This window comes from Botryllus schlosseri, chromosome 6 (genome assembly GCF_051294905.1).
Source record: "Botryllus schlosseri isolate E-star chromosome 6, Bs_hap1, whole genome shotgun sequence".
NCBI classification, from domain to species: Eukaryota; Metazoa; Chordata; class Ascidiacea; order Stolidobranchia; family Styelidae; genus Botryllus; species Botryllus schlosseri.
The window spans coordinates 23226738-23251519 of NC_137241.1; the positions used below are offsets into that span (position 1 = coordinate 23226738).

Here is a 24782-nt window from a genome sequence, read left to right on the forward strand (position 1 = left end):
CCCTAGTTAGTATTAGTAGTGGTATAAGTGGAAGTAGTCTCAATGCATAACACCAAGAGTAGGCGAAACCTACTTGAGCACTCCTAGGAAAGGTAGAATTACCCCTTACCTCATTAATTGCATTGCGTCCAGACTCCATCAGCCAGCACGCCTTCCTGCGTATCTTTGACGGCGCGGCTTTTACGAATGTCCCTGTCCAGCTGCGACGGCAACTGGGAACTGATGACCGCCCATTTGGCGTGGTACAAATCGATAATATCGTTATGGATCGGCGAATCGGTGCCACCGAAGCAGGTGTTTCCGCAGTTTACCTTGCTCTGGTTGCATTTCAGTAAAGCGTTGAACGCCATAAAAAAATCGGAAGGTTTCGGTGAGTTGGTGCTGTGATGTATATCTGGATTTGGTCTGATATTTTTGTTCTATAACAGGCTTGCACAAGTACGCGGTAAAGAATGATAAGAGCGTTACACCAAAAAACTGGCTTGCCAGGTGCGACAAGTGTCTCGGCAAAGACATACCGGGAAATTGTGAAATTGGAACCGATCCGTCCGATCAATTCGACGCGTTCTTGGCCATTTTCGGACAGTTGCTAAGTCACGGTTACTGGAAAGACAACAAACAGAAGTGAGAATATAATGATTTCTTTATCTACCGTGCGGATGCTTTTGAATTATAACGTTGAGCATTTACTATATCTTGGGAATAGGGCAATGTTTTTTTGGCATTCAAAATTAGGTCAAAAAATGTCAAAATTTATTACAACCTGCATTTTGTTTGTATCGTAGATTTTGCACTGTCGGAAAACTTATCATTTGACTATTTACAGCTTGTAGCCTACTTTATAGGCCTGCCGTTGTACACGGCCCATTGTCTGCTCACTGTGAATCATAAACATTCAAATAAAACAAATAAGCGGACACGGTGTTATGCTCAATGTACCGCAATATCCTAACTGAAGAAATACTGCGTGGCCATTGCACGGTTCTTGTATCAAGAAGCGCATGATGAACATTTGTGATGTAGACACCATCGTCAGAATGAAGCAACACGGTGCGTCACCCAGGGTTGTAACCAAGTCACAAGATTCCGAGTCACAAGTCAATCTCACTTTTACAATCTCAAGTCAAGTCGAGTCATTTTCAATACAGAAATTGACTCAAGTCGAGTCGTTTCCGTATTTTGAGAAAATGACTCGAGTCAAGTTGAGTCATCAGAAAATCGTGACTCAAGTCGTAGTCGAGTCACTCATTACAACCCTAGCAAACAAATAAGCAGAGGTGGTCAGTCGGTCGTTTTTTAAATACTGTCAGTTCTACTTGTTACTCCTCTTTTTTTAGCCAAAAGGACTTCTTCCACTTCTTAATTTTGTAGAAAGTAATTTTGCATATGTTTACATTTGTCATAAGAACTGGGTGAAATAACCTCTGTATCGTGGTAATTGAATATATTTTTGAAATTTTCACCTTTTCGTAGTATTATTTATGAGTCAAATTGTCACAAGAACGGGGTGAACCAGATATTTCGCAGCGATCGTGAGTTGGATCATGATAAACCTCGCTTTTTCAGATTCTTCTCCCGTCTGCAAACGGGCGAGATGAAAAAGTTGAACGAAAGCGGATTGACGAACCTTTTTCAAACTTTCCTGCTAATCGCCTCTTCCAAAATCAGCAACGTTGAGAGACTGGAAGTTTTCAGTAAGCTAGCGAAAGTTCTCGATGGAGTGACGCTGATGAAGACTGATTACAGGAAAATGAAGGTTATGCTGAATGGTAAGTGTTGTTTTGTATATATGAAGGTAATGCTATCAGGGCTCTTCTTAGACCAGGGATGTCAAATATATGACCTGCCTTGTTATTTCATCCGGCCCGCAATTCGATGCTGTTGAGTGAATGAAAAATGGTAGTATATTTTGACCCATTTCTATCAAAAGTTATGGTTTTAAAGAAATAATCCCTTGGCAAATGTCGACCATATGTCGTATTAAATTGCCAGATGGCAATGTTGTGTCTTCTCTCTTGTCGCCATTACCAAATTCCGAGAAAGACAAAAGTCCACACACTGTATGCAGTATACCAAAAGCTAGCATTAGTTATTTATAGTGGCGAAAATGCCAAGGCTAAACCGTTGTGTGCAAGGTATACCGCTAAAAGAATATAATGCAAATATATGTGACCCCACTATATCACTTGTGACTCGATAGGCCCTAGTTTTGCAAAGCTATTCAGTTGAAATTCTGTCGGTAAAATGTGCACTTTAGACGTGTGTATTTCTTCACATCTTCTACTTTCATTATAGTTGGTTGGTTCATTTTTTTTCTCATGGATTCCTCAAAACGCATCTGCAAGGCCAACGCCGCACCAAGATTAGAACAACAGGAGCATAGAAATATGATAACTTATATAGTAGTGACCTGAGAAGGTTAGGAGCCAGTGTTTTAGCGTTCGTAGCGGATAATCATTATATTTTTACCAATCCATTGTTCTCTAATGTAAGTTTTGCTGATGTACCAAAATATTATCTAACGTGAATGCAGACTTGATAACGAAGCATACGACTGAAAAACAATTGTATTGATTTTGACGTATCATTTTTGTGTCGTCGGACTGGTCCGACCCGCAAGCAATCAAAAGGTCCTAATCCTAATATTAAAAATGGAAAATGACTCGACTCGACTCAATTTATGTATTGACTCAACTTGTACTCGAGTCATTCCGCACGACTCGACACATTCAATATGACTTATATTCAAGTCTCGTGTATCAGGACTGATAATTGAAAAAAAAGAAACGTTTAAGAGTGAGAAAAATTGCTATGTTTGGAATCTCAGGCCTTCAATATCTCCCAAGAGTTTCACAGAAATAAGTTGAACCGGACTTGAACTGATAATGAACAGTAAACACTATGACTTGGTATCGGACTTGACTCGGTGAATTGAAAATGACTCGACTTGACTCGAGTCAAAACTATAAAAGTCAAATTGACTTGTGACTCGGTTACGACCCTGCATTTCAGCAAGGTCACCGACGATTTAATTTCAGGGCTGTTCTGCTGTGTGCAACTTTCGGTAGTGCTTTCTTTGCGCATCGAAGCGATAGCGTCCAAATGCGCGTCGACCGCTGGATCGCTTTTCAAGTAAGTCACGGATCGCGGGCCTGGATGATTTGTCGACTTCTGTTTCAATTTTCCAGGTTATTTTCCGACGCCGCCCGAAATGTCGAGCAGAGGAACTCAATTTGGAAGCTGGTGGAGTTCTATTTCCGTAATTTGTCCGAGATTTTTCAAATGTCCAAGTCGTTTCGGCTGGGTCAGGTGCGAAATAGACGTTTGCTTACTGCAGTGTTTCTCAAAGTATTTGTTACGACCGCAGCAGAGCGATCGTTTAATGTGTGTGATATTTGTTGAAATTACTCAGATTTGTGTTGCGCTCTAAATAGTTTGAGAAGCTCTAGCCTAATGCCACACCCTCTTGATACACATTTGTATTTACTTCAAAAAATTCAAAATCCTAATGATTAGAATAAGATGTATATTTAAATAATCTTCACGCTACGTTTTGGACTTCAGTCCATGATAGTTATATTTAAAATTAGTTCATATTTCATAAATAAACACCGCTGTTTTGGTGCTGATATCCTTTTTTTTTCAATGGCAAATCGCCGCTTTATCTTTCGTCAGGAGTTGCTTTTGCCTTCTCTGGATGCATCTACGTCTCTAACTGCCACGAGAGCCGACGAAAACGTTTTTATCGCCGATACCTTCTCTGTGATGTTCTCTACATTGAGGTGAGTAGCTGCCAGACGCCCGAGTGAAGTTTTGTGCGGCTATTTGCCAGCACATACGTTCCCTGTTCCAGTTCGCATCTGAAACGTTCCCACGAAAAGGCCGCCTTTCATTCTCACACTTCTCTCGTGGAGAACCTGTCGAATTTCGTGTTGCCGTGGCTTAAAGCGATCGTGAGATCCGACGATGTCGCCGCGGAAGAAATCGCGAACCTGATCGTGGAATTATGTGGCGCGGTGGTCAGAATGTGGGTAATAGTTGTTGAAAGCAGTTATGAGTGCGGTGTGTTGTCAGGTCTTCGAAGTGTGTGTTTTTCAAAGAAGATAAGGAACCGTAACATAACAAACAAAGCAAGCATAGGAATTCTGGGGAAATTCAGATCTCAATCTGACCCAGATTTACATCTTTCTGTAGTTGAACGGTTGTCTATAATGTAGGCTTACATCATTGTTGTTATTGTGTTGACTTTCATGTTGTTGGAATATTCTTGTATTTTGGTAGCTAATGTCAATAGCATGAATAACGGAAATGCCCCAGTTCTCACCGTGCTGGTAAGGCTTGTGTTTTGATGTTCCAATTATTCCGTCAGCCAGATGTGAGTAAATGCCTGCTGCTTCACCTGAACAGGCTAGCTGTAACATTTTAGAGTAGTGGTTGGCAACATACGATGTCACATTGGCTTCAACAGCTATTGTATTACATTACGTTAATAACTTCATTATATGCTGTTTTGGTCTTTATGCTTAAGTTTACATTAAATACGTTTTATCGACGGTATAGGTGTAACAATGTATCGATTCAGAAATCAGACCCTGTCGATTATATCTTTTTTCCATATCAGACCCCTGCCGACTGGAGAAGTTGCCCGCCCCTGTTCTAGAGTAAACATATATTACCCAGTTCAAACGATAGACCACGAATGGTGCAGATTTGCTGCGTTCAAAAGGTTTCTTTGATCACCGGATTGAAGTTTCAGGGATTTATTTACATTTATTGTATAAGTAGAGTCTGGTATGCCTTCGGAAAATCCTGAAGATATATTGGGTGCTCCTCATTTTTCAGTTTATCAACATTTTGCGACTGCAACCGTAATGCCCCTTCGAATTTCATTAGGCTTGTACTACACATTAGTAAGTTTATTGTGACCCCAGTCATCATCTCAGACTTGATGATAGGTTTACGCAATGTCGGTTTGAAGTAGTCTTTGTAGAGGGGATATTGGGCCCATCATCATTTCTGCAGGCAGTAACGTGTGGGTATCCACCCTCGTGAAGCATAACCAACTTGAAGCAAATATGGACCCAGGCACACCTGGGTCAGAAAAATTCTAAAGACTCATTGAGCGCTCCTCTCCACGGAAATCTTTAGTAAAAGGCGAAAGATTTGTTCGAGGACTGAAGAGAAGCCAGAGTTGAACTGATGCAATATTTTATAGCGGAGTGTATGGCGAGATATATCTAAGATTTACGGTGGTTACATAAAACATTTGTTCGAAAAGTTAATATTTAATGATTAGTTGCGTACAATACAACGAAAAGATAAGAATGATTCGAAACTTCTCTATTTGTCTAACTGACTGAACCCTGTTTGTAACAGTGCAAATGGATTGTCGACAGGTTCTGAATTCGGCTCATCTATTTCCAGAACGAAAATGAAACCCTTGCTCACGTTTCCGATCAAGATGTCGAGTCTGGTGTCTCACTTTTGCGGATCCATCGACATAAAATTAGGAGTACGCAGCGCTCTGCTTCTACGTGTCATGTCAGAGGATAGCAGCGAACTAATCGACCATTCCACTAACCAGTCGGTGGTGCAAGGCGCTCTTAAATGTATCGTTTCGCATGACGATAAGGAACGTCAAGACCGTTTAACGAGGTAGATCCATGGTAATTGAAATTGTGATCCACTGTTGGTAACGATCTGTGCGACTTTCAGGTGTATATTGCGCGTTGACGCCGTCCAAAACATTCTTGAATGCAGGGACTTCGGCCGGCCGAACACTTTTGAGAATTTTTTGGAAGCACTCAAAATCAGATTTGATTTTGCCCAGGTTGTTTATTTGTGTCTGTTGAGGTAGTAATCGAATTTGCCTTCCTGCTATTACTCATTTTGGTTTCTTTGCATTTCGGCATGAATAGTACTGTGCAACTTGTCCGTTGAAGATAATTTAGAACAGATACAGAATTTTGAGTGAAATACTAGCTCTGAACGGAATTCAAACAGAATTCAGTAGCCTAACTGTTGTTGTTTGTAGTTTTCATTAGTTCCAAATATTTGTGATAACAAATTCTTCCACTGTAAAAGATGACGTTTATCTTGTATTCTACAGAAACCAGATCAATTGCGCGTCAGAGCTCAAATGAATCTTTGGTTCAGTCCCATCTCGGAGGTGATTACTTCGCTGACGAAATCGCATTCCTACGAAGATCCAGACGCGTTGCGCAACTTTTATAAAACTATCGGATTGATTGTCCAACACTGTGGAAAGATATTGTATTCGCCGGTAAAGTACCAAGTGGAATTCCATCTTAGATAGCGTGCGACCGAGTATGGTTGAACAGCAGATGAAACGGCTTTTGATCATGTTATTTATCTGTTCTGAAACTCCATCAATTACAAATAGATATTGAACAGCTCCGGCTAGCAGTTAACAGCAGTTATTCACTCTATCTGTCAGCAATATATAATAATACACCAGCACTACTTTCCGCAGTATAATTTAATGTCGTCTAGAATTCCAGTGATTCAATTTGAAAACTATTCAGGGAAGCCGAGGTCTCGTGACTCAAGCGTTCGATGTACTCATCCTACCAAGGTCGGTGTACGTGCCGAAAGAAAAAAAGTTAAATCCAACGTTGATGAAAGCTTTGTATCAAAGCCTTCATATCGTACGTAATTTTAAATGGTAGCATCAGAAACGTGGGAGTTTTCATTTGTTCTTGCATTCATAGTTCATCAAAGGCTTGTTGAATCTGGATTGCGGATTGGACGCGTACGTTCAACGTGTGTTGAGGGACATTGTGAATGTCTATTTGACGAGGTATGAATCATTAATTTATGTCGAGAATTCGCAGGTTCCAATAGAAGTCTTGATAAGCAGTCATTGTATTCGGAAGCGTAAACTTGGGTACCTAATCCCAAGTAGTTTGCCAGACAATTCAATTCCTTCACTTACCCAAATACTCACAAGAGTCAGTACACTGAAAAGGCCTATAGTCGGAACCATTAAAATATTATTTTCATTTATTGCAAATTTTTTCACCGTTCAACTGAAACTGCTGAACTGTGAGGTAAATTTTTTTTCTTCAGATTTCCGGCAGCTCTAAATGCAGCCACACATCCATTTGCGCAGACTCTGGTGAGCTGCGATATTGACACGGCTCAGAAATGTTCACTTCTGAAAACGCTATGTCAGCACTGTCAAACGGGGCCGGATCAAGAAACGACACTAACTGTGGTAAGACGCCGCAATTCGACTAATGTTGACCAGTTTTGAATATTCTTTTTATCTAGCTGATCGACGTCTTGCAGGCGTGGGTATCAAACTCTAGCACTGTCTTGACAGCTGAAGGAATCTTCTCGCTACGACCAATAACAGACAGAGCCAAAGTATTTCTTAACGCCTTCCCGGCGATGAGGAAAAAAATCGATTATATTTTAACCCGCTGTGCGAGTTAGCATTTTTCATTCGTTAAATTGCATAGAAATTTATTTCGTTTGAATACAGAACATTGAGAAAACAATTTAGCATTGTTACACTATTCTGGCTTTGGCAGTGTCGGCATGTTCTCAAACTCGAAATCTAGTAGCATCTGCCCAAACGCTTTACCTTGCGGGTCTGTACGCAGTGACGCTACGCCTCCGCCTCCCAGACAGTCTGTCAGGACGAAGTTGAAGCCGTGAATGCCAGGCATTGCATATCTCTTCACTTGATTACCGATCATATTTTCATTTTCTCCGTCAAACACGTGCTGAAAGTACTTGAACACCGCTTCTTCTGTCAAATATTTTTCTATGTAGGGAACGTACGCAGGGTGCCTGGCGATTACACCGATGTTGGCGGAATTGCCTTTGTCACCACTCCTAGTGTATGCTAGATCTTCCAAAATGTATTTGCTTGTTCCCGACAGCACGACGCTTTGTTCTTCTTTCAAAGTCGCCTCTTCGCTTATCGTTTCTGTGTGCTTTTCGCAGAAAGATATCTTCTCCGTTTTCCCATCTATATGTACCGTGGCTTCCAGGTCTTGTTTCAGATGCAGAAAAGAAAATAGCTTCAGGATTGGCGATGGCCGCGGCCGGCCTCCGACAATAGCTGACAATCCTGGAGCCATTCCTAGGAATAGACATTGAAATTAGGCATAACCAAGGGCCCACTTCACTGCAACATGCTATTACTGACACAGATTCAGTGGCAGAGAAGCGGATATCTGCTGAATTCTATTTATTAGTTTGAAGTGTGCACAGCACAGCTTCTGGTGGTGGACAGTTTTAAACTTGTGTGTTTGAAGCAAATTCTTCAACGAGTTACGATAGGCCTTTGCCACACCAGAAATTATACTATTTACTGGGTGTTCCAGGTTATTATTACATTTAAAATACAAAAATTACGGACGTTGGCTACTGATTAGAGTCAGGCGAGAAGCTTTTAGCGAACATAAATTTACAATATAAAGCAATCGCTTATTACAACAAAATGGTAGGGCGCTCAACTTGAGAATAAGCTACAGCTTACCAGTTCCTGCAGCCGCGATTTCTCTAGCAAATATGTTGAGCGCACTTTTGTCTTCATGCTCCAACGCCATCCAGATTGCGGTTTCTCGTGGCCCTTCGTTGTCATCTCCGTACGTTCTCGCATTATCTCCGTAAGGCGATTCGTCGCCGATTGCTTGAACATGGACACGGCGAAAATCGGGTAAACCTAGCGTCTTCAGTATTCCGCGCACCCGTTTGATAATGGACTGCGCCGTTTTATGACCTGGAAACATCAAGGAAATTTGAGAGGTGAATGTGTGCAATGTACACATAGATACGTGAGCTGTGAATTGGCGGTAGCTTCCAATTTTACGATTTTCAAGTTTTGAGGTCACCAGCCTTCACTAATGAGAAACGATAATTCAGCACCAGTTTAATGATAATTTCATCATTTCAAAACACCACAAAATTGCGATACAATGAAAAGATACTTGGAGTAGTCTTTGAAATCAGACAACCAGGAATGTGTTTGCAAACAGAGGTGGTCAAAGTAGTCACTGTTGCTACTCAAGTAGAAGAAACGCCGGAATTTCTACTCAAGTAGAAGTAGGAGTGGTGTTTCACAAGAAAGTAGGTATTCTATGCTTATTTTTGCCTACAAAACTGAAAACTGTCAAGTAGAAGTAGTCTAAAACCATGACTACTTAAAAGTAGTGTGAGTGGACAAAATCTACTTCAAGTACTTCAAAAAGTAGAAGTACTTCGTTACTGACCACCTCTGTTTGCAAACGACTACTTCACCCATTGGAGTCGAAAACATTTAATCTCATTCGATTGCCAAATTCTATGAACATTATTGTGATGCCACAGTAAGAGATACCGAATTTTGGACAGGCGACAACACATTTTTGTGTTCAGAATAAAATTTACCGGAAAGTGTTGTCTTTTGACATAGCCTAGTTGCCAAGCAATAAAACCTGGCGGTGTAAAAGTTGAATTAAAACAAGAATAACGAAAGGTAGTATATCAGAAATCCCCTTAGCTACGACGGCAACACCGCGCGAGCGCACCAACCTTTTGCAATCGCTCGCTTTCCCCCAACGCAACACACTGCCGTAATCCTGTACCCATCCAGATACGTAGCGCACACTTTGAAACTTTCTGTCGGAGGCCTGCCTCTCGCACCCGTAACTTTCACGCTCTCGTCCTTTTCGACTGCTTCAATCCGCACGTTACGGAAATCGCAAACCACGTCCGGCAAGACGTAAGACGACGGATCCCCTATCTCGTACGTCAACTGCTCGGCAGCAGTAGCCGGCGTGACGATACCGCCGGTGTTAGGCGGTTTAGTGAGCACGAACGATCCGTCTTTGTTGCAGTCTACGATCGGAAAGCCCATTTTATGCCAGCCATTCACATCTTGCCAGTCCGTGAATATGCCGCCGGTAGACTGTGCCCCGCATTCTACCAAGTGACCGGCCAGGCTCCCGGCAGCTAGCCTGGAATGTGAGAAAATCGGAATTGATTTATCAACAAGAATTGTAATCACGATACTAATACTTATTGTGGGAGGCTGTAAACCTCGATGGGTGGTACCACAGCATACGGCACATATTGTACAAAGCTATGCACTTTAGCCACAATGACATATCTACGAATCCGTGATCCACCAACAGCAATGAAATAGGTACCGGTATGATCGAAAAACTATCAATTTTGATTTGATGTACAACTGCCACCATATTCATTGTGGTCGCATATGAGGTGCATTTTGAACTTTCCGCATAGTCTAGGCCTAAAATGATGAGGTCATAATTGATGATACTCGACTCGAAGCTAAATACCCGATTCAGAATCAAATCACCCAGGTACTTCAAAAAAATGACCGACGGAGAAAGAATAAAATTGAAGAAGACTGTAACATCATCATCATCATTGGTTTATTAGCAATTTTTATCAGTTCAATACACCACAGAAATGTGATACAATGAAAAGATAGGAAGGTGTCGAAGCGACTTGGGAGTAGTCTATGGAATCAGGCACCCACCTTGGCCTAGGCGATGTAAAGAGGAGGCATGCACAGTTGCACACTGAATGAAAAGTAAACAAGATGGTATAGAAAAAAGCAAGCGACAAGAAATGGGGTGGCATGTCATGAAAGGCGAGATCGATAGGTCAGGTCGTGGTCCGGTAATCTTGAGGATGGACTAGTATACTAGTACTAGTATACATCAGGCACTAGGTCGAGGTGGATGCCAGTTCAAGAGACCCCAACTGGTTGGTCGTTCGGCATCCCCCTATCTGTTCATTACATTGCATTTTGTGTCTTGTATATCGCACTGTAGCCTACATTGTGTGTCTGTGTCTTGGGCAGATGCAAATATAATCCAACGATTGATTGGTTTTCCCCGGCCCTAGTCACTTCGAATTTCTAGTATCCTATGGTGTAGAATAAGGGTGCGAGAAAAACCTTTTCAATGGCCTCCTACCTGTCATAATCAGTGGACGCCCAGTCGAACTCGTGCATCAGAGGTGCCAACACGACTGCGCTATCGACACACCTTCCAGTGATCACAACTTGAGCGCCGAGATCGAGCGCTCTTTTGATCGGCATTGCTCCGAGATAAGCATTCATGCTGACAATCGCAGCTTTCGGCAACGGTTTGCCACTGCCGATCTCCTGGATTGCAGATTTAAATTTCTTCAACTCCGGCAGCAGATTGTCCCCGGTTACGGTAGCAATCTCCAATTTCAGACCTGTGAAACGGAGATATTATAAACACAAACAGGAAAATCTCCCAAGATAAAACATATGACATTCCATTCATGACAATGACAACATTCATAGAATGATCAATGGTATCATAATTGTAAGAGCGCCATAGCCATAGGCAGAGCTTCCGTTTCTAATTGAACAGTTTTTAGGCTACTACTTACTTTTAACGACTCAGATTTTGTATTGGAGTATTTGGTTGTATTAAGATTGATTGGATACTCTTTAGTAATAATTACTGGATGAAAGCTGTATGAGTTACGCCTGAAAGGTAACCATACGACGGAAGTAAAGCTGTATGTGAGCTACGTCTGAAAGGTAGCTACACACGGCGGAAGAATTGGACATTGTTTTATCACTAATTGTTGTACACTAGCATCTCTGCTTGAAAATTTACAAGTGATAGTGCATACTACAAAGGAACTGGACACTGTATTATCACAAATTGTTGCACACTGGCAGCTCTGCCTGACAATTTATAAGTGACACTAGAGATATGTGACCCGTATAGAGGGCATTGTGTCTTCACAATCTATACGCTGCTGTCACAGCTATATACTCAGGTGTTAACCCTGTAAAATTTAGTATTATCATGAAACAACCTGAGGAGTTACCCAGTAATAGGCCTTGATAATTACATCGGTATACCGTAGCGTCTAAAACTTTTCTATGATCACAATACCTTTCTCCTCAGCTACCTTCTTCAGCTGTTGAGAACATGCACTGGGATTTATCCCTCCGGCGTTACTGATAACTTTGATCTCTTTGCTAACAATATCGCTGAGATTAGGCTTCATGGCAGCCGCTATAAAATCCGGGGCGTAACCCATGTCTGGATTCTTTCTTCGTGCCGCTGTCAGTAGTGACATTGTGATTTCCGATAAGTAATCGAACACGAGATAGTCAATGTTTCCAATCTTTACGAGCTGATTAGCAGCTACAGCCGTATCGCCCCAGAACCCAGACGCACATCCAATCCGTACATTTGCTTTTTCTTGCGACGTCACGTTAACAGAAAAGGTTCTCAGTTGGTGATTGATTGGAATACTCCATATCTTTCTTGTTCCTCTCAAAATCATCTCGATAAATAAGCTATAAATCTGGATAACAATCGGTAAAATGCAGATAACTGGAGACTGATTGCAACAAATATTATTGAAGCGTTTAATTTATATTGGTCATGCAATACCAGACAGGAAAACAGATAATACCATACATAAAATTTCATTGCAATTTTATATACAATTATCTTTACTGACATATATCTAAAAAACAGCTGGCAGCTTCATGCACACCAATACAGGGATCGGATTCGTTGGAGCAATCAAAATCTCATAGGGCATCTTTCAAAAATCGAAGAAGCATTTTCTTTCAAAATTCTTTCATTACCAAACCTAGTACGGCAAAATTACCAAAGAGATCAAACTTCGAAAAACTAAGACCTTTCTTTGCACCTGTAAAGTAAATCAATGACAACGCCTATAGAACTTCATGCCCAATTTCAGAACACCTTCCTTCATTGAGCCTTTATCTACTTGATTGATTTATGAAGTGGATTTTATTTAGCATCAAGCAGCATCACATAATTTGCCATTCTGTATTCAATGGCTATTAGACTTACACAGGCCCGACCCGTATATACTCTAGAAACCAGATTAACTTGGCTTTAAGGGTAATGGACTCATGATTAACCATCGATCTATTGAACTTAAAGTAGCGTGATTGTGTAATTGGTCCAGGCGTAATACATATTGACGGCAGGATATTCGACACAGTGCGTATCATGCAAGTGAGATTGGAAACAATCAATGTCATTTCTCGGCAACTTGATCAGGCAAATCTGACAATTCATTGTCCACCGCATTTCCATCTCCGTCATCATTTTGCGAATCTTTAACGCAAGTATGATTATCACCTTGTTTACTGTCTGTATTGCATTCTTCGTCGTTTTGATCGAAATACACAATCTCCTCGGGGTTGGGAGCTCGCGGTAAGAACTCGTCATCAGGACAGATGACTTTAAAAAGTGCCCGTGCCTCTGAGATCGCAGTATCAAATCCCAATTCGTGAAACGGGCCCTTTACGACCAACACGTTTCCAGGCATATTCGAGGAATCAAATCCATCGCTTGCCATTTGAAAATACGAAGCCCACAGTATATTTGGTTTGCTTTCCTCATTGGCATCACCATTGTCATGTTGATCTTGCGTGCTACCATACCCGACGCCTCCAAACAAAATCTTTTCGATTTCCGAAAAATGAGATTGAGGAGACTCTGTACTTTCCTCCGTTCTCATCATGGCATGAACCACGTACATATCATCGGGACAAACGCGGCAAGCCGGACTGATTTCGACTAGCCATGCCGGTTTTACATTCAACACCGGCGGTATCGATATCAGGCAGCTGTTCCCATTTTTCATAAACGATTTATCAGTCACGTATATAGCGCGTGACACTCGGTTAGCAAAGTCATTCCTGCACGAATTCGGCAAGTAACTCTCGTTCGTGATCAAACGGTCGCACTTTAACCTTTGACCAGTCGAATCAATAATCGCGACGCAGCGGTTTGTACTTTTGGACACGACGTACCCAATTGGGTATCTGTTTAAACAGAACGTACCCCCGAACACGGCTCCCAGACGACAAAAAGCCTGTGGCAATTCCCCGGTACCGTACGTGGTCCACAAGAAAGCGCTATTGCCGTACCTTCCCAACGACTTCAAGAACTTCGCGGAAGCTTTCAATCCGTCCAGCGTCTTTGTTTCTTCGGTCACCATGGCGATAGAATGGATGATAAAGTGCCGGAGTTTTTCGCTCAATTTCTTCGACACGAGGAACTCGCTAAAAGTCCGATCCTCGTAACCCTTGTACTCGTCCGGATTGCTTTCGTAACTTGCGCACGTTGTCAGGATTCTCATCAGCAATCGCTTCTCGACCATCGTCACCAATTTGCTGTTGAAGATATCTGTACGAGAGCACGGTACAGGAACTAGTTTCGGTTCGGGACTCTCCATTAACGTCAGAGTTCCGGTGACGTTACGAAACTCTAAGTAACGGCAGACGTTTGACGCTATCAGCAATTCCACCAGTTCACCTCTCGAAAACATCAGCTTCGGCGTGAGGTCTAGGTTAAAATGTCTCCATTTCGAATAGAAATATTCGAGCGATCGCTTATCGCTGTCCTTCTTAACGGTGTTACTTGAAGGTTCAATCACTTTCTCATCGCTAACCACTTCGGAAACCTTATCTGCAGCACCAACATCACCAGTTTCATTATTATCAGAAACAGCTTCAGACGGTGCAGTCTCGCAATCTTCAGGCACACCCACCTCAGCTTTATTATCCGTTACGTCCTGCTCAACGGTAGGGGGTGGTATATCCTCTTTTATGTGACACTTTGCGCTCCCGTTGAATACAGTCTGACGCACATTTGGAATCGGAACGAAAATCTCTTCATTATCATCGATTTTTTGCAACGCCTTATCCGTGTCCAATATTTCTTCCGGAGGCACCACGCATTCGTTCATCCGCTGCTCAAAACCTTTCAAATTAAACGAAGACCAGTCGCCGCCATAATATTTCTGGTCATCCAAATGTAGCACTTTCTTCCCGATCCTTGACAAAGCGCCTGACACGATAGACTCTGTCAATCCGGTGCCTGCGACGATCACATCGAAGTCGTCGGGCAGCTCTTCGTTCATGGTAACTCTATTCGATTAAACTACCGTTCTAGGAAAGAATACAACGTGACTACATGGCATAAACGAAATTTTTACGATTCGCTACTTGAACAGAGTACCCGTTAGGAGTGTGCGTGAAAAGAAAGGTAAATCTATAATTGTAACAGTGCTGTTGAAAATATTTTCTGAATTGCAGACGAAGATGCGCGCCTTGGATATAATAAACTTGGATCTTTCTAGTCCAGTTTTTATCGTATGGTATACTACAAAGTTTTTCAAGGCATCATGCAACAGTAGCTACAGCGTTGTATACTAACTACAAAGTATGAATTACGACACACAGAATACGTTGGTCAACTTCAAATACCACTAAATAGACGAAACCTTGAAATGAGAACAAATAAATCGCTAATACCACACTTATATGCACCCAGCACCTGGCATCAGTGCGAAAACAATAAAATTCTGACAAAAATAGAATTAAAATATGTCCAAAATACACGGTAACAACAACCGGAACAGACACTATAGACGCAAAAAGCAGGACCGATGCATATCACATTATCGTGCCTTTCGTGTACAAGTCTTGCAGCTGTTTGTTGAGCTGCGTCAACTTTTTCTCAACCTTTATCGACACCGGCTTGTAGTCTAACGATTTCGACTTGATAAACTCCGACAGCGCAAAGTTACTCTGCTCCAGGTGCTGCCATTTCTTCTCCAAATTAACGAGCTGCGCGTGGGTCTCGTTCTCCTCGAGCTGCTTTTTCAGCTTCTCATATTCGCGCGTCATCTCCTCCAAGGTGGATTCAAACTCTCTCTTTCTCTTTTCCAATTCCGTCCGGTCGCTCTGCAAGTCTCTCTTACGCTGTTCGGCGTCGGCGTTCAACTGATCGATGTCCGAAAACTTTTTCAAGTCGCGCACCATCTGATCATTTTTAGCACGGATCGCCGTCATTTCGGCGTTGATTTTCTCGGCGAGCTGTTCCACTTTCGTCAAATCCTGTTGTAGACGCGCGTTTTCTCCAGTAAGCGTGTTCGAAGTCGACGCTGCCTTTTGCAATTCCCCTTCCTTGAAGTCTAAATCCGCCTGCATGGCTCGAACTTCGTCGACGGAAGGCAAGTTACTGCCAGCGACGATGTCTCGGCTTATCGCTTCCAATAAAGCGACATTGCTGTCTCTTAACTGCGCGATTTGCTCACGCTCGGATGACATATTCCTGTCGTAAGTCGCCATAAATGTTTCGATTTCCTGCTCCCGCTTTTGTAACTGACGGTATTTCTCCCGGTTTTCGCCCTGTTGGTCTTCCATCGCGCTTTCTATGTGCTGTAATTCGTCCTGGTACTGGCTCATTCTGTCTTCCGCCTCCTTGAGTTGTCTTTCCATGGTCGCTATCTCCTGATTGTCGCTTTTTACCTTTTCGAGGAGTTGCTCTTTTTCGTCTTCGGGGCTCGAGAATTTTTTGTCTTCCTGCCGGAGTTGCTCGATTTTTTCCGTGAGCTCGCTCTTCTGCTCGTATAATCTGACAGCTTCCATTTTAAGCGGGTTGGACTGCAAGGAACTCTCAATTTGCTGTTGTTTCGAGTTTAGAGACTCGATTTCTTCCTGCATTCTATTCACGAGCTCCATGTTGTCCAAGGATTCCGCTTTGAGAGCCGCATACTTTCTTTGCATGTTTGGGTCCATGTCTTGAACTCTGTTTTCCGTAAGCGCTCTCTCGCGTTGTATTTCCGACTCAAACTCTTCGATTTGACGCTCCATGGATTGCTTCTGTTCGAATATTCTCTCAAGACTTTCGTTGTCACGGTCGTTACGAGCACGCAACGCATTCAACTCATCGTTCATTACACTTACGTCTTGATTCATGTTGACACGATCGATCATCATGTTGTAATCGTGTAGTTCGCCTTGTAACGCGGAAATCTCGGCCGCTAAAGTCTCGGCACGTCGTTCAAACATCAAATACGTGTTGTTTTCTTCTTGGTATTGATGGATGTCACCTTCGACTTTGCGAATTTCGGTCGCGAGCTCATTGGTTTTGGTACGAACCTCGCCAAGCCAGAAAGTGCGATCTTGAATTTGCCTTTGCGGGCCTTTAGTAGTACCCGGTCTCATGACGCTTACGCCTTGCTGGGTCATGGGGCGATCTAGGACTGCTATGCCGGCCGGAAGCACCGTTGACGGTACTCCAGGCTGGCCGCTTCTTGTGCCTGGCCGTCCGGTGCCGGGCACTTGTCCTGTGACGAGCCTCATTGGAGGTTTAGCGTTCATGCCGCTGGATGGAGGCCTTCTTCGCATGCTACTGCTTGGTGGACGGGCAGCCATGTTTCAGAGTTGAGTGTTTGAGTTGAAAACCACCTGTGGATTACTATAACTGATGTGTAAAATAGACACGGATATTATTATTTGAGGTGAGGATATAGAGTATAATTTATGTTGACAATGGGCCGGGTTGGAATCCCGGTACGTTCAGCGTAATATATTTGGTGTGCCAAGACGCATCTCAGCGTCACACCTGTGTGCAATCAGTAGAATCTTTGGTGTGCACGAGACACCGATTCCATATTGGACAATGGGCTTGCATATATCAGATATGCCATGGTGGAGTGGATGGTGTCGAAATATCAAGCATAGGCTACTAGGAGCCAGGAGGTAATTGAACTTATACACAAACTTGGAAATTTCCATGCATCGCAGCTGATAATAACAAAACAATCGTGGGCATTTACATTAGTTTCCTAATCCTTATGTACCGTGTACCGACCGACACTCCTATATCACTGTGATCGCCTGATATTTCGAATAATGGAAGTATCCAATATCCATTAATACTGGTTTCATATCTATAGAATTAGGGAGACCAGTAGCTAAGTAATCATATAACTAGAACTAAGTATAACTAAGAATATTGTTACATTCTTCTGGTATTCCTGAATCCTGAATATTGTAGAAGTGTTATTCATTCAACCATATATTACTTTTCGCAAACCGCTGGAAGTAAACAAATAGTACCGTAATAAATTAATTTCATGAGCCACACTGGATGATTTTTGAACACAGCATAGTACAATCATAGCAATTTACAACGTAGCTACGTTGTAAATTGCTATGGTACAATTTTTCAATGGCAAATATTTGTTCAGCGATGTTTTATATTTTATACAAGCCCCCTTTTTAACCGTAACAGATTTAAAGTTGGGTTGGTAGTTTCCTAATTAATCACTGAACTGCTTGAATCAGCCCGTGTCCTTATTTTGTTTCCTCTGTGTTCACAATATTTTGTAATTTGATTTCAATTATCAACAAATGCATGAAGCATTTGCACAGAAATATTGTCACATTAAAATATTGAAACGATGGAAACCTTATTGACTGATTGATTGCCTTCAATTTCCTTCGTGTCGTACACCGAAATTTTGAAGCGTCTCCCTGTAGAAAGCTTTTGCTCGCGAATCCAAGCCAAATAACATACGTGAGATGTACACGTGACACACACATATACTATAGTAGTGCAGCTTAGTTATTCGACTCGCAGTTAGTAAAGCGGGTAGAGTTGAATTGTACTGCGGCCTGCTGTGATTAATTAGAAAAATGCCTAGTAAAAGAAAGGCTAGAAGAGGGAAAGTGAATCACGACATTGACAAAAGGAAGCTATGGAAGAAGTTGAAGAAAAGGCCAGTACTTAAATGGCAAGTATACCAGTATATTATTCTATCAAACTTGATGTAATGCTTCTCTCCCTTAGAACCGCGAATGTATATGCCGACTTGATAGCGTAGTGATATAGCGACAGCCTCGAGCGTGGTTTCGAACCCCGGCTAGGTCGGATCGAATGCATAATACCATGAAAAACTGGTGTCCCCATTTCCTGACTTGACTTGATGACCTAGTTGTTCCTTCGCATGTCCATTATCGTCAAAGAACTCCCACAAAAATAAACTGTTTCCATTATCTCAATATTTTGAATTCATTACCGTCCCTGCTGGAATCTCGGTACGTTTTGCCTGATACACCAGGTGAGCAGCGATGATTCTCAGGGTTAAAGTAATTAAATAAGAAATAATTGAAAAAATAAGTTGTGTGAGCACAGGACACCGATTCCATTCCGGATTTAATGTGATGTACCGTAGCTCGAGAGATAATTTGTTCCCTATTATAGCGAAATGAATTACAAAATGAATCTTATTCCTTCGTTTTCTTAACTGTCTTTATCACTTTCCAGCAAAGAAATTAGTGCCTTCTGGGATAAGACGAAAACTCTGCAGCAAAATCTGAAGGATATGGGTTTGGCCTACGATGCAAATAGATCTGTGCAGATGCCTGGTAAAAAGCCCGCAGTAATGGAAGAAATGGCTATCAAACCCAAAGTTCCTGAAGTGTTAGAATGTGAGTAACTCATCTGCATGATACTTACAGGTTGAAAAGGCAACCATTGCATCAGTATTGCAAGTAAGATGCTTTTAAGTTGGAGTTTACTGACTGACGCAGTTTGATAATATGTATGTCAGCACGGTATTACACAAAAATTGTGGGATGCAACTATATGTTTTTTCCTGCTGAACCGTTCTACTTGGTATTTTTCACATTCTAGCAATGGAAACTGAAGTCGCTCTTGGTGAAAAGGAAAAGCGTTTTCTAATCTCGGGGGATGACGTCTTATTCTGCACACACATGATGGATACTTACAAGGACAATTATAAAGCCATGGCAAGAGACAAGAGAAACTACTTCCAATTAACACCAAAACAAATCCGGGATAAAATAAGATCGTTCAAGAGGTCAAAAACGCAATATCAAGCGTATCTGGATGCAAAAAAGAGAACTGACGGAATGGACAATGAAATAATGGAATCATGATTTGCATTTGTTCTTTCTTGATACTGCCTCTATAGCCTATGACAATTTTCTGAAGCTTGGCTTCATTTGAATTTGAGCTACCCTACATGCATGCGCTGATGTTGAACTCAACATCGGCTTCTGTTGTTAGGCTATATCTACACATTGTACATTGTGGAGTTCTGACGCAGAAATCATTTTAGATTTGCATTTTCATGTTTTCTCTGACTTTACAGATTTTAGTGTATTGTAACTATAAATATTTTTCCACTGGGAAGATGGGTACTGTAAGTGAGGTGAGAAAAATAGTATGCTTGTACGCAGTACATTGTGTGATCAATTGCGATTATGTTGTATTGTCGAACTTCGATATAATAAAATTCAAATTTCATTCCCTTCATGTGGATGTTGTATTAATATCTGTGTTGATATATCACCTTTAGGGTGTGATACTAGCTACCATGGCTTAGTCGGGGGTGTCTTCAATTTGTCAATGTCACCAATGCCAACATTGCCTCTCGGGGGCCGAAACTAGGGTTGTACAGTACGGCGTGCCAACTTTTTGCCAGCGACACTGGAATATATAAAGATTTCGATGTTATTGAATTCAACATAGGCCTAATAATGTAGTTATAGATAATTTGCGTTTGTGGCCAATCTTCAGGTCTTCCAGTCGAGAATCACGTAGCGAGATAGTCGAAGTAGTTGAGTAGCCGAGCAATGAATTTTATGGCTTCAAAATTGGAGTCATCTGGTCGAAAAGTTATCCCATGCAGTCTGGAGTCATGACTTAGTCCACGTCATGCGCAATGACTCGAGTACAGGTCAAGTCAATACCAAGATTGAAGTCGAGTTGAATCACCAAAAATCCTGACTCGAGTCATTACAACCCTAGTTTCGGCTGCCGTACGGCGACATTGACAAAATAGATACACGTCGACATTGACAAATTAAGGCACCCTTTAGTCGGCAGAACTTGACTTCACCTGTGTACGGTTATTAACAGGAAAGACTGACATATTTTGTGTACATTCTTGATGATTGCTCTCTTGATTATTAATTGATCATGATCTTACTATTACCTACTACTGGAAAATTTGTGGAAGCAGAGGTCAGCCCATTTGAAATAACTATTCCTGTTTGTTCTTTTAGAACCCTTTCGAGGCAGTTGAAGCAGCAAGAGCATTATCGCATTCTGCAGAAAACTACGCAAATGATGTAAGTCGCATGTTTGATTCCTTACTCTTCAGGGCCGAGTCCCTCGGATCTATTCAGGTGCTTAACGCCAAAATCTAAATTTTCAATTCAATATTGAAATGTCTGCAGCTGAGCGGTGACGAAGTGCTGAATGCTAATCTGATCATGATCATGTAATGTGTCAAGTTTTACGTAGTCACGCCGGGAAATATTTTGGAAGTCATATTTCCAGAATTGTAGTACTTTCTGATGTCGCTATATAGTCCAGCGGAGTTTTATGAGTAATACTAATGCACCAACTCTCTTAATCATTGGGTTATGTTCGACATTCGAGCGATAGCTATCAAGGTAATGCATCTAATTTGTGCTCATACTGATTCACCACTGTAATAATTGTTGCTAAGGTCTTGATTCATCCATGCAAAACCCCTAGATACCTTTTTCATGTTTATGTTTGCTGGTAGTCAGATATGAGTTTGTTGCCATTGGACTCGACAATTAATCGTAGTTCTTTGTTTCATTACAGGAAAAGATCGAAGTCGCCTGGGCCATACAAGCTTATGACCATGCTGAGATCCACTTTGACGTGTGTATCTAATTTTACTGTTGCACATCTGGTCAGAGCAGTGTTGGGATGACTCGAGTCACTTTTTTGTATGACTTGACTTGACTCGGTGTATCAGAAATGTGGATTGACTCGTGACTCGGAGCAAAATTCACGGGTCAATTTCAAGTCGACAAGTAATCGGCGTCGATAAAAATCACTGTATCTTACATGGTCGGATTTTTAGCGAAATGCTGGTGTAACCCGTGAGAGCGACCAATCATTCAATAATCGTGCGTTTTACTGAGCCTCCATTGTTCTCTCACAAATGAATTGACCGCAAACGAAGTGATCGAAACTTACAGCTTACGTTGTCGTAAACTAGTATAGTAAAGTAATTTAATAGCAAAATGTCTATCTCTGTTCTTACCTTTATTGAAATTGAATTTGAATATACTTTATATAGTCCTCAACCACTGGCGCAGGCTCGACTTGAATATCAATTTGTAAATGGGCAATGTATTGCATGTTATTATTCATTTCTTTATTCTCTATTTTTGCTGGTAACTATAAACTGAGGCTGTAGGTATCTGTGAGCGATGCAGCGCCTTTTTGCCTGCATATTTAACTCTATATTCGTTCATTGGTTCAGAATCAATAACCACTCAATCTGTATATCAGACAGCTAGTAAAACGCAATGACGTAATCATTCCTAATACTTCAAATAGGCAACTTGAATTGTGACGTGACTTGACTTGACTCGAGTCACCTCCAAAAATCGAGTGACTTGACTTGACTCGAGTCAAAATGTGCAATGACTCGTGACTCAAAGGTAGTGACTTGATCCCAACACTGGGTCAGAGTAATCGTTGAGCCTACTTGGTAATAGTTGGTAGTATAGTAATGGTTTTGGTACCTCCCCTGACCCAGCCAAACTTAACCTAACCCTAATTTAGTACCTATCCTAATGCTTCACCCATCCAAAAGGCTAATCCAACCCTTAGCTGACCTTACCCAACCCCCGGCAATAGTATATCATAGCATTATCAATTTATTTCCATCTCATATTACACTGTTTCTCAAAGGACCTTCTGTGAATACTTTCTGCCTTTTGAAGCTCACTTTGTAGAGTACTACAGCCAGTAACTGACATGCAAACAGAAGTTGTTATGACAATGGTAAATGTGCCCAACTTCAGCTAGTTTGTCATCAGTTATTCGGTTACTGCTGTAACGGAAAAATGGGATTACAGAGTAGAAATATAATATAGGCAAGAATCTTGACTCATACCAATATTTCTCATACATTGTCAAGTTCAGTGCTTGGTTTTGCAAAATCAATTGTCCAATTCAGTGATTCAGGGGTCCATGAGTCTTGAAAATTTCCAGTGCGACTAGAAAACTGATGGAAACCATTGATATACATTATACATACAAGTAGAGCACAATGCAAAAGAGTCGTATCTCACTGAATCAATGACTTTCCGTAATCAATTTTTCAATAGAGCTATGCAAACGTAACATTCTAACATTGGAGTTGCATTTCTTTAGATTTGTGGGGCTCAATTAAACTCATATATTTGGGTCACACTCTAGGAAGTTTGAGATCCATGTTTCAATGCTCGGATTTTGTGATTTAGTTGGATTTATTAATAGTAACTTATCGCTGGACAGATCATCACTTCGGTAGACCCCAAATTTCTCCGGCTATGCCCAATGGAGGATGAGATTTATGAACATTTTCGATCGAAATTCTCGACCATGTCAGTTGATACTGTTGATGAAAGCGAACTAAAGTCAGCAGGGGCAAAGGAGGTTTGAAGTAACTTACTTGGCTCTGAATATGTTTCAATATGATGTGAAATTCTCAGCGATGGCGGTCCTTCTGTGAGGAGTATAAAGGAAAAGTGGAGGACTACAATTTTGGAACGTTATTGCGCGTCAACTGCAAAGAAGGTTACAATGACAAGAACACAATATTTGGTAAATTCCGACCGCACTGTATCATATTGTTCATGTTCATTGAATCTAGTAAATTTGATTTATTATAATCATTTGAGATTGATGTTTTTCAGCTTGGCGTGTCCAGTTCCTTGCAATTGAAATCGCTCGGAATCGAGAAGGCTACAATACACCTATTTTCCTGAAAGCAAGGCAAGAGAGCAGGAAAACGACTGATTGAATTGAAATGGGCATATGTAATATGATTCACCAGTGATCGTCATTGCCTTCGCTTACCCATTGCATCTGACAAATGAGGAAAGGCACCGAACATGGCGATTTCGATGCTGATCAACATGCAAAGGAATTGACATCGTGCCTCGAAAACATATCACGGTGTTGTTGGAAATGCATCAAAATCAAGTTATGTATGACAGCAGTTCGAAAACTGAGTTACAACAACCAGCCATTGTCGGATATTGGAAGAACACTTGTAACATTAGGGCTCTTCAAAAATCACTTTTTTCTCAAATAGCACTGGCTACATGATAAAATTGTTTTGTTACCTAATTTAAGCCTACACAAGCCTCACCAAATTTGGTTTGATTCCAGCCAGTAGAAGCGGAGTTATCGCCGTCGAAGAATTTGGATTATGAATAAAATAGTATTTACGGTGACCAATTCCTAAATTATTTATTATAGTGGTGCCCACCGTAAATACTATTTTATTCAAATCCAAATTTTTTGACGGCAATAACTCCGCTTTTACTAATTGGAATTCAACCAAATTTGGTGAACATCGTTGCTATAGACAACCTAACTCTTTCATAGGGTGAACAGCAAATTTTATTTTCATATAATTGATAGAAACTTTCTTCTCCTGTAGCAATGCGGCTACTGGTTGGAATAGAACCAAATTTTGTGTGTAGGCTTAAATTAGGTAACCCATCAATTTCATCAAGTAGCCAGTGCGATTTGAGAAAAGTCATTTATAGCCCTATTGTAACATGTCGTAGTGCGATTATGGTTGACATTTTTGTGTTTTGCATACTTTTAAATGACAGGTTTCACCATAATACCTCGAGGCAATAATAAGAAATTTCCGCCTTGTTGATTTGGTGCAACACGGAAATCCTGATATGCGAATCGTCAGTGACACTGATCGTGGAGAACGAGATATGGTCCTTTCAGCGGTGATTTCGTGGTACAGATTATACTTCATAGCCTGGTGCATGCTTGATCTTTTGTCTGACTCTGTTCTTTGAACGTCCCTGGAGCTCAACTACATGCTATGACCAACTTGTGCTAAGAGTTGAAAATTGTGAGATGGATGTCAGA

The 24782-nt window shown here is 41.4% G+C and overlaps 6 protein-coding genes and 1 non-coding gene across 9 annotated transcripts in view; 3 read left to right on the plus strand and 4 right to left on the minus strand.

The window, feature by feature from the left end:
• LOC145440397 (protein MMS22-like) overlaps window positions 1-7523 on the plus strand; it is a 14415-nt gene extending 6892 nt beyond the window's left edge. For both annotated transcript variants that reach the window (XM_080317998.1, XM_080317999.1), the window contains exons 11-24: window positions 133-370; window positions 429-624; window positions 1567-1769; window positions 3039-3132; window positions 3189-3309; window positions 3676-3782; window positions 3854-4027; window positions 5425-5655; window positions 5716-5830; window positions 6110-6283; window positions 6546-6668; window positions 6732-6820; window positions 7090-7237; window positions 7294-7523. In XM_080317998.1, coding sequence (XP_080174124.1) covers window positions 133-370; window positions 429-624; window positions 1567-1769; window positions 3039-3132; window positions 3189-3309; window positions 3676-3782; window positions 3854-4027; window positions 5425-5655; window positions 5716-5830; window positions 6110-6283; window positions 6546-6668; window positions 6732-6820; window positions 7090-7237; window positions 7294-7458 — 2178 coding nt within the window. In that variant the 3' untranslated portion in view covers window positions 7459-7523. The remainder of the gene's footprint in view (window positions 1-132; window positions 371-428; window positions 625-1566; window positions 1770-3038; window positions 3133-3188; window positions 3310-3675; window positions 3783-3853; window positions 4028-5424; window positions 5656-5715; window positions 5831-6109; window positions 6284-6545; window positions 6669-6731; window positions 6821-7089; window positions 7238-7293) is intronic.
• LOC145442105 (U5 spliceosomal RNA) lies at window positions 5080-5194 on the minus strand. Its single transcript, XR_013915957.1, has one exon. It is a non-coding gene; the product is annotated as a U5 spliceosomal RNA (small nuclear RNA).
• Window positions 7386-12324, minus strand: LOC145440403 (uncharacterized). The gene is made up of 5 exons (XM_080318006.1): window positions 11928-12324; window positions 10962-11229; window positions 9547-9971; window positions 8513-8755; window positions 7386-8113 (listed from the first exon to the last, which is right to left on the minus strand). Exons 1-5 carry the CDS (start codon window positions 12322-12324, stop codon window positions 7539-7541), a joined length of 1908 nt encoding a protein of 635 aa, XP_080174132.1. The 3' UTR covers window positions 7386-7538.
• On the plus strand, window positions 11434-24749 carry LOC145440438 (protein PBDC1-like). 2 transcript variants are annotated; one of them, XM_080318048.1, is made up of 7 exons: window positions 11434-11452; window positions 19997-20058; window positions 20915-20980; window positions 21486-21545; window positions 23178-23318; window positions 23375-23486; window positions 23579-24749. In XM_080318048.1, the coding sequence occupies exons 2-7, from the start codon at window positions 20041-20043 to the stop codon at window positions 23683-23685; spliced, it is 504 nt and encodes a 167-aa protein (XP_080174174.1). In that variant the 5' UTR covers window positions 11434-11452; window positions 19997-20040; the 3' UTR covers window positions 23686-24749. The 2 variants fall into 2 exon arrangements, with proteins under 2 accessions (XP_080174174.1, XP_080174173.1); XM_080318047.1 differs by lacking the exon at window positions 11434-11452 and having other exon boundaries at window positions 19978-20058.
• Window positions 12345-24782, minus strand: part of LOC145440404 (rab proteins geranylgeranyltransferase component A 1-like) — a 266120-nt gene continuing 253682 nt past the window's right edge. Inside the window, exon 2 of the mRNA XM_080318007.1 lies at window positions 12345-14977. Coding sequence (XP_080174133.1) covers window positions 13057-14949 — 1893 coding nt within the window. The 5' untranslated portion in view covers window positions 14950-14977 and the 3' untranslated portion in view covers window positions 12345-13056. The remainder of the gene's footprint in view (window positions 14978-24782) is intronic.
• On the minus strand, window positions 14976-17860 carry LOC145440406 (intraflagellar transport protein 74 homolog). Its single transcript, XM_080318012.1, has one exon. It carries the CDS (start codon window positions 17249-17251, stop codon window positions 15485-15487), a length of 1767 nt encoding a protein of 588 aa, XP_080174138.1. The 5' UTR covers window positions 17252-17860; the 3' UTR covers window positions 14976-15484.
• Window positions 18375-19999, plus strand: LOC145440440 (nucleolar protein 16-like). The gene is made up of 3 exons (XM_080318051.1): window positions 18375-18615; window positions 19149-19312; window positions 19518-19999. Exons 1-3 carry the CDS (start codon window positions 18518-18520, stop codon window positions 19781-19783), a joined length of 528 nt encoding a protein of 175 aa, XP_080174177.1. The 5' UTR covers window positions 18375-18517; the 3' UTR covers window positions 19784-19999.

Excerpts from the sequence above, each read along its gene's own strand:
- LOC145440403 (XM_080318006.1), bottom strand. The coding sequence starts at position 12,324 with ATGATTTTGAGAGGAACAAGAAAGATATGGAGTATTCCAATCAATCAC. Across the intron at positions 11,230-11,927 it reads GAAGGTAGCTGAGGAGAAAG|GTCTGAAATTGGAGATTGCT; the intron begins GTATTGTGATCA and ends TCCGTTTCACAG. Across the intron at positions 9,972-10,961 it reads GCGTCCACTGATTATGACAG|GCTAGCTGCCGGGAGCCTGG; the intron begins GTAGGAGGCCAT and ends CTCACATTCCAG.
- LOC145440406 (XM_080318012.1), bottom strand. The coding sequence starts at position 17,251 with ATGGCTGCCCGTCCACCAAGCAGTAGCATGCGAAGAAGGCCTCCATCC.
- LOC145440440 (XM_080318051.1), top strand. The coding sequence starts at position 18,518 with ATGCCTAGTAAAAGAAAGGCTAGAAGAGGGAAAGTGAATCACGACATT. Across the intron at positions 18,616-19,148 it reads AAAAGGCCAGTACTTAAATG|CAAAGAAATTAGTGCCTTCT; the intron begins GCAAGTATACCA and ends ATCACTTTCCAG. Across the intron at positions 19,313-19,517 it reads AGTTCCTGAAGTGTTAGAAT|CAATGGAAACTGAAGTCGCT; the intron begins GTGAGTAACTCA and ends TTCACATTCTAG.
- LOC145440438 (XM_080318047.1), top strand. The coding sequence starts at position 19,978 with ATGTTTTCTCTGACTTTACAGATTTTAGTGTATTGTAACTATAAATAT. Across the intron at positions 21,546-23,177 it reads ATGCTGAGATCCACTTTGAC|ATCATCACTTCGGTAGACCC; the intron begins GTGTGTATCTAA and ends ATCGCTGGACAG. Across the intron at positions 23,487-23,578 it reads TGACAAGAACACAATATTTG|CTTGGCGTGTCCAGTTCCTT; the intron begins GTAAATTCCGAC and ends GATGTTTTTCAG.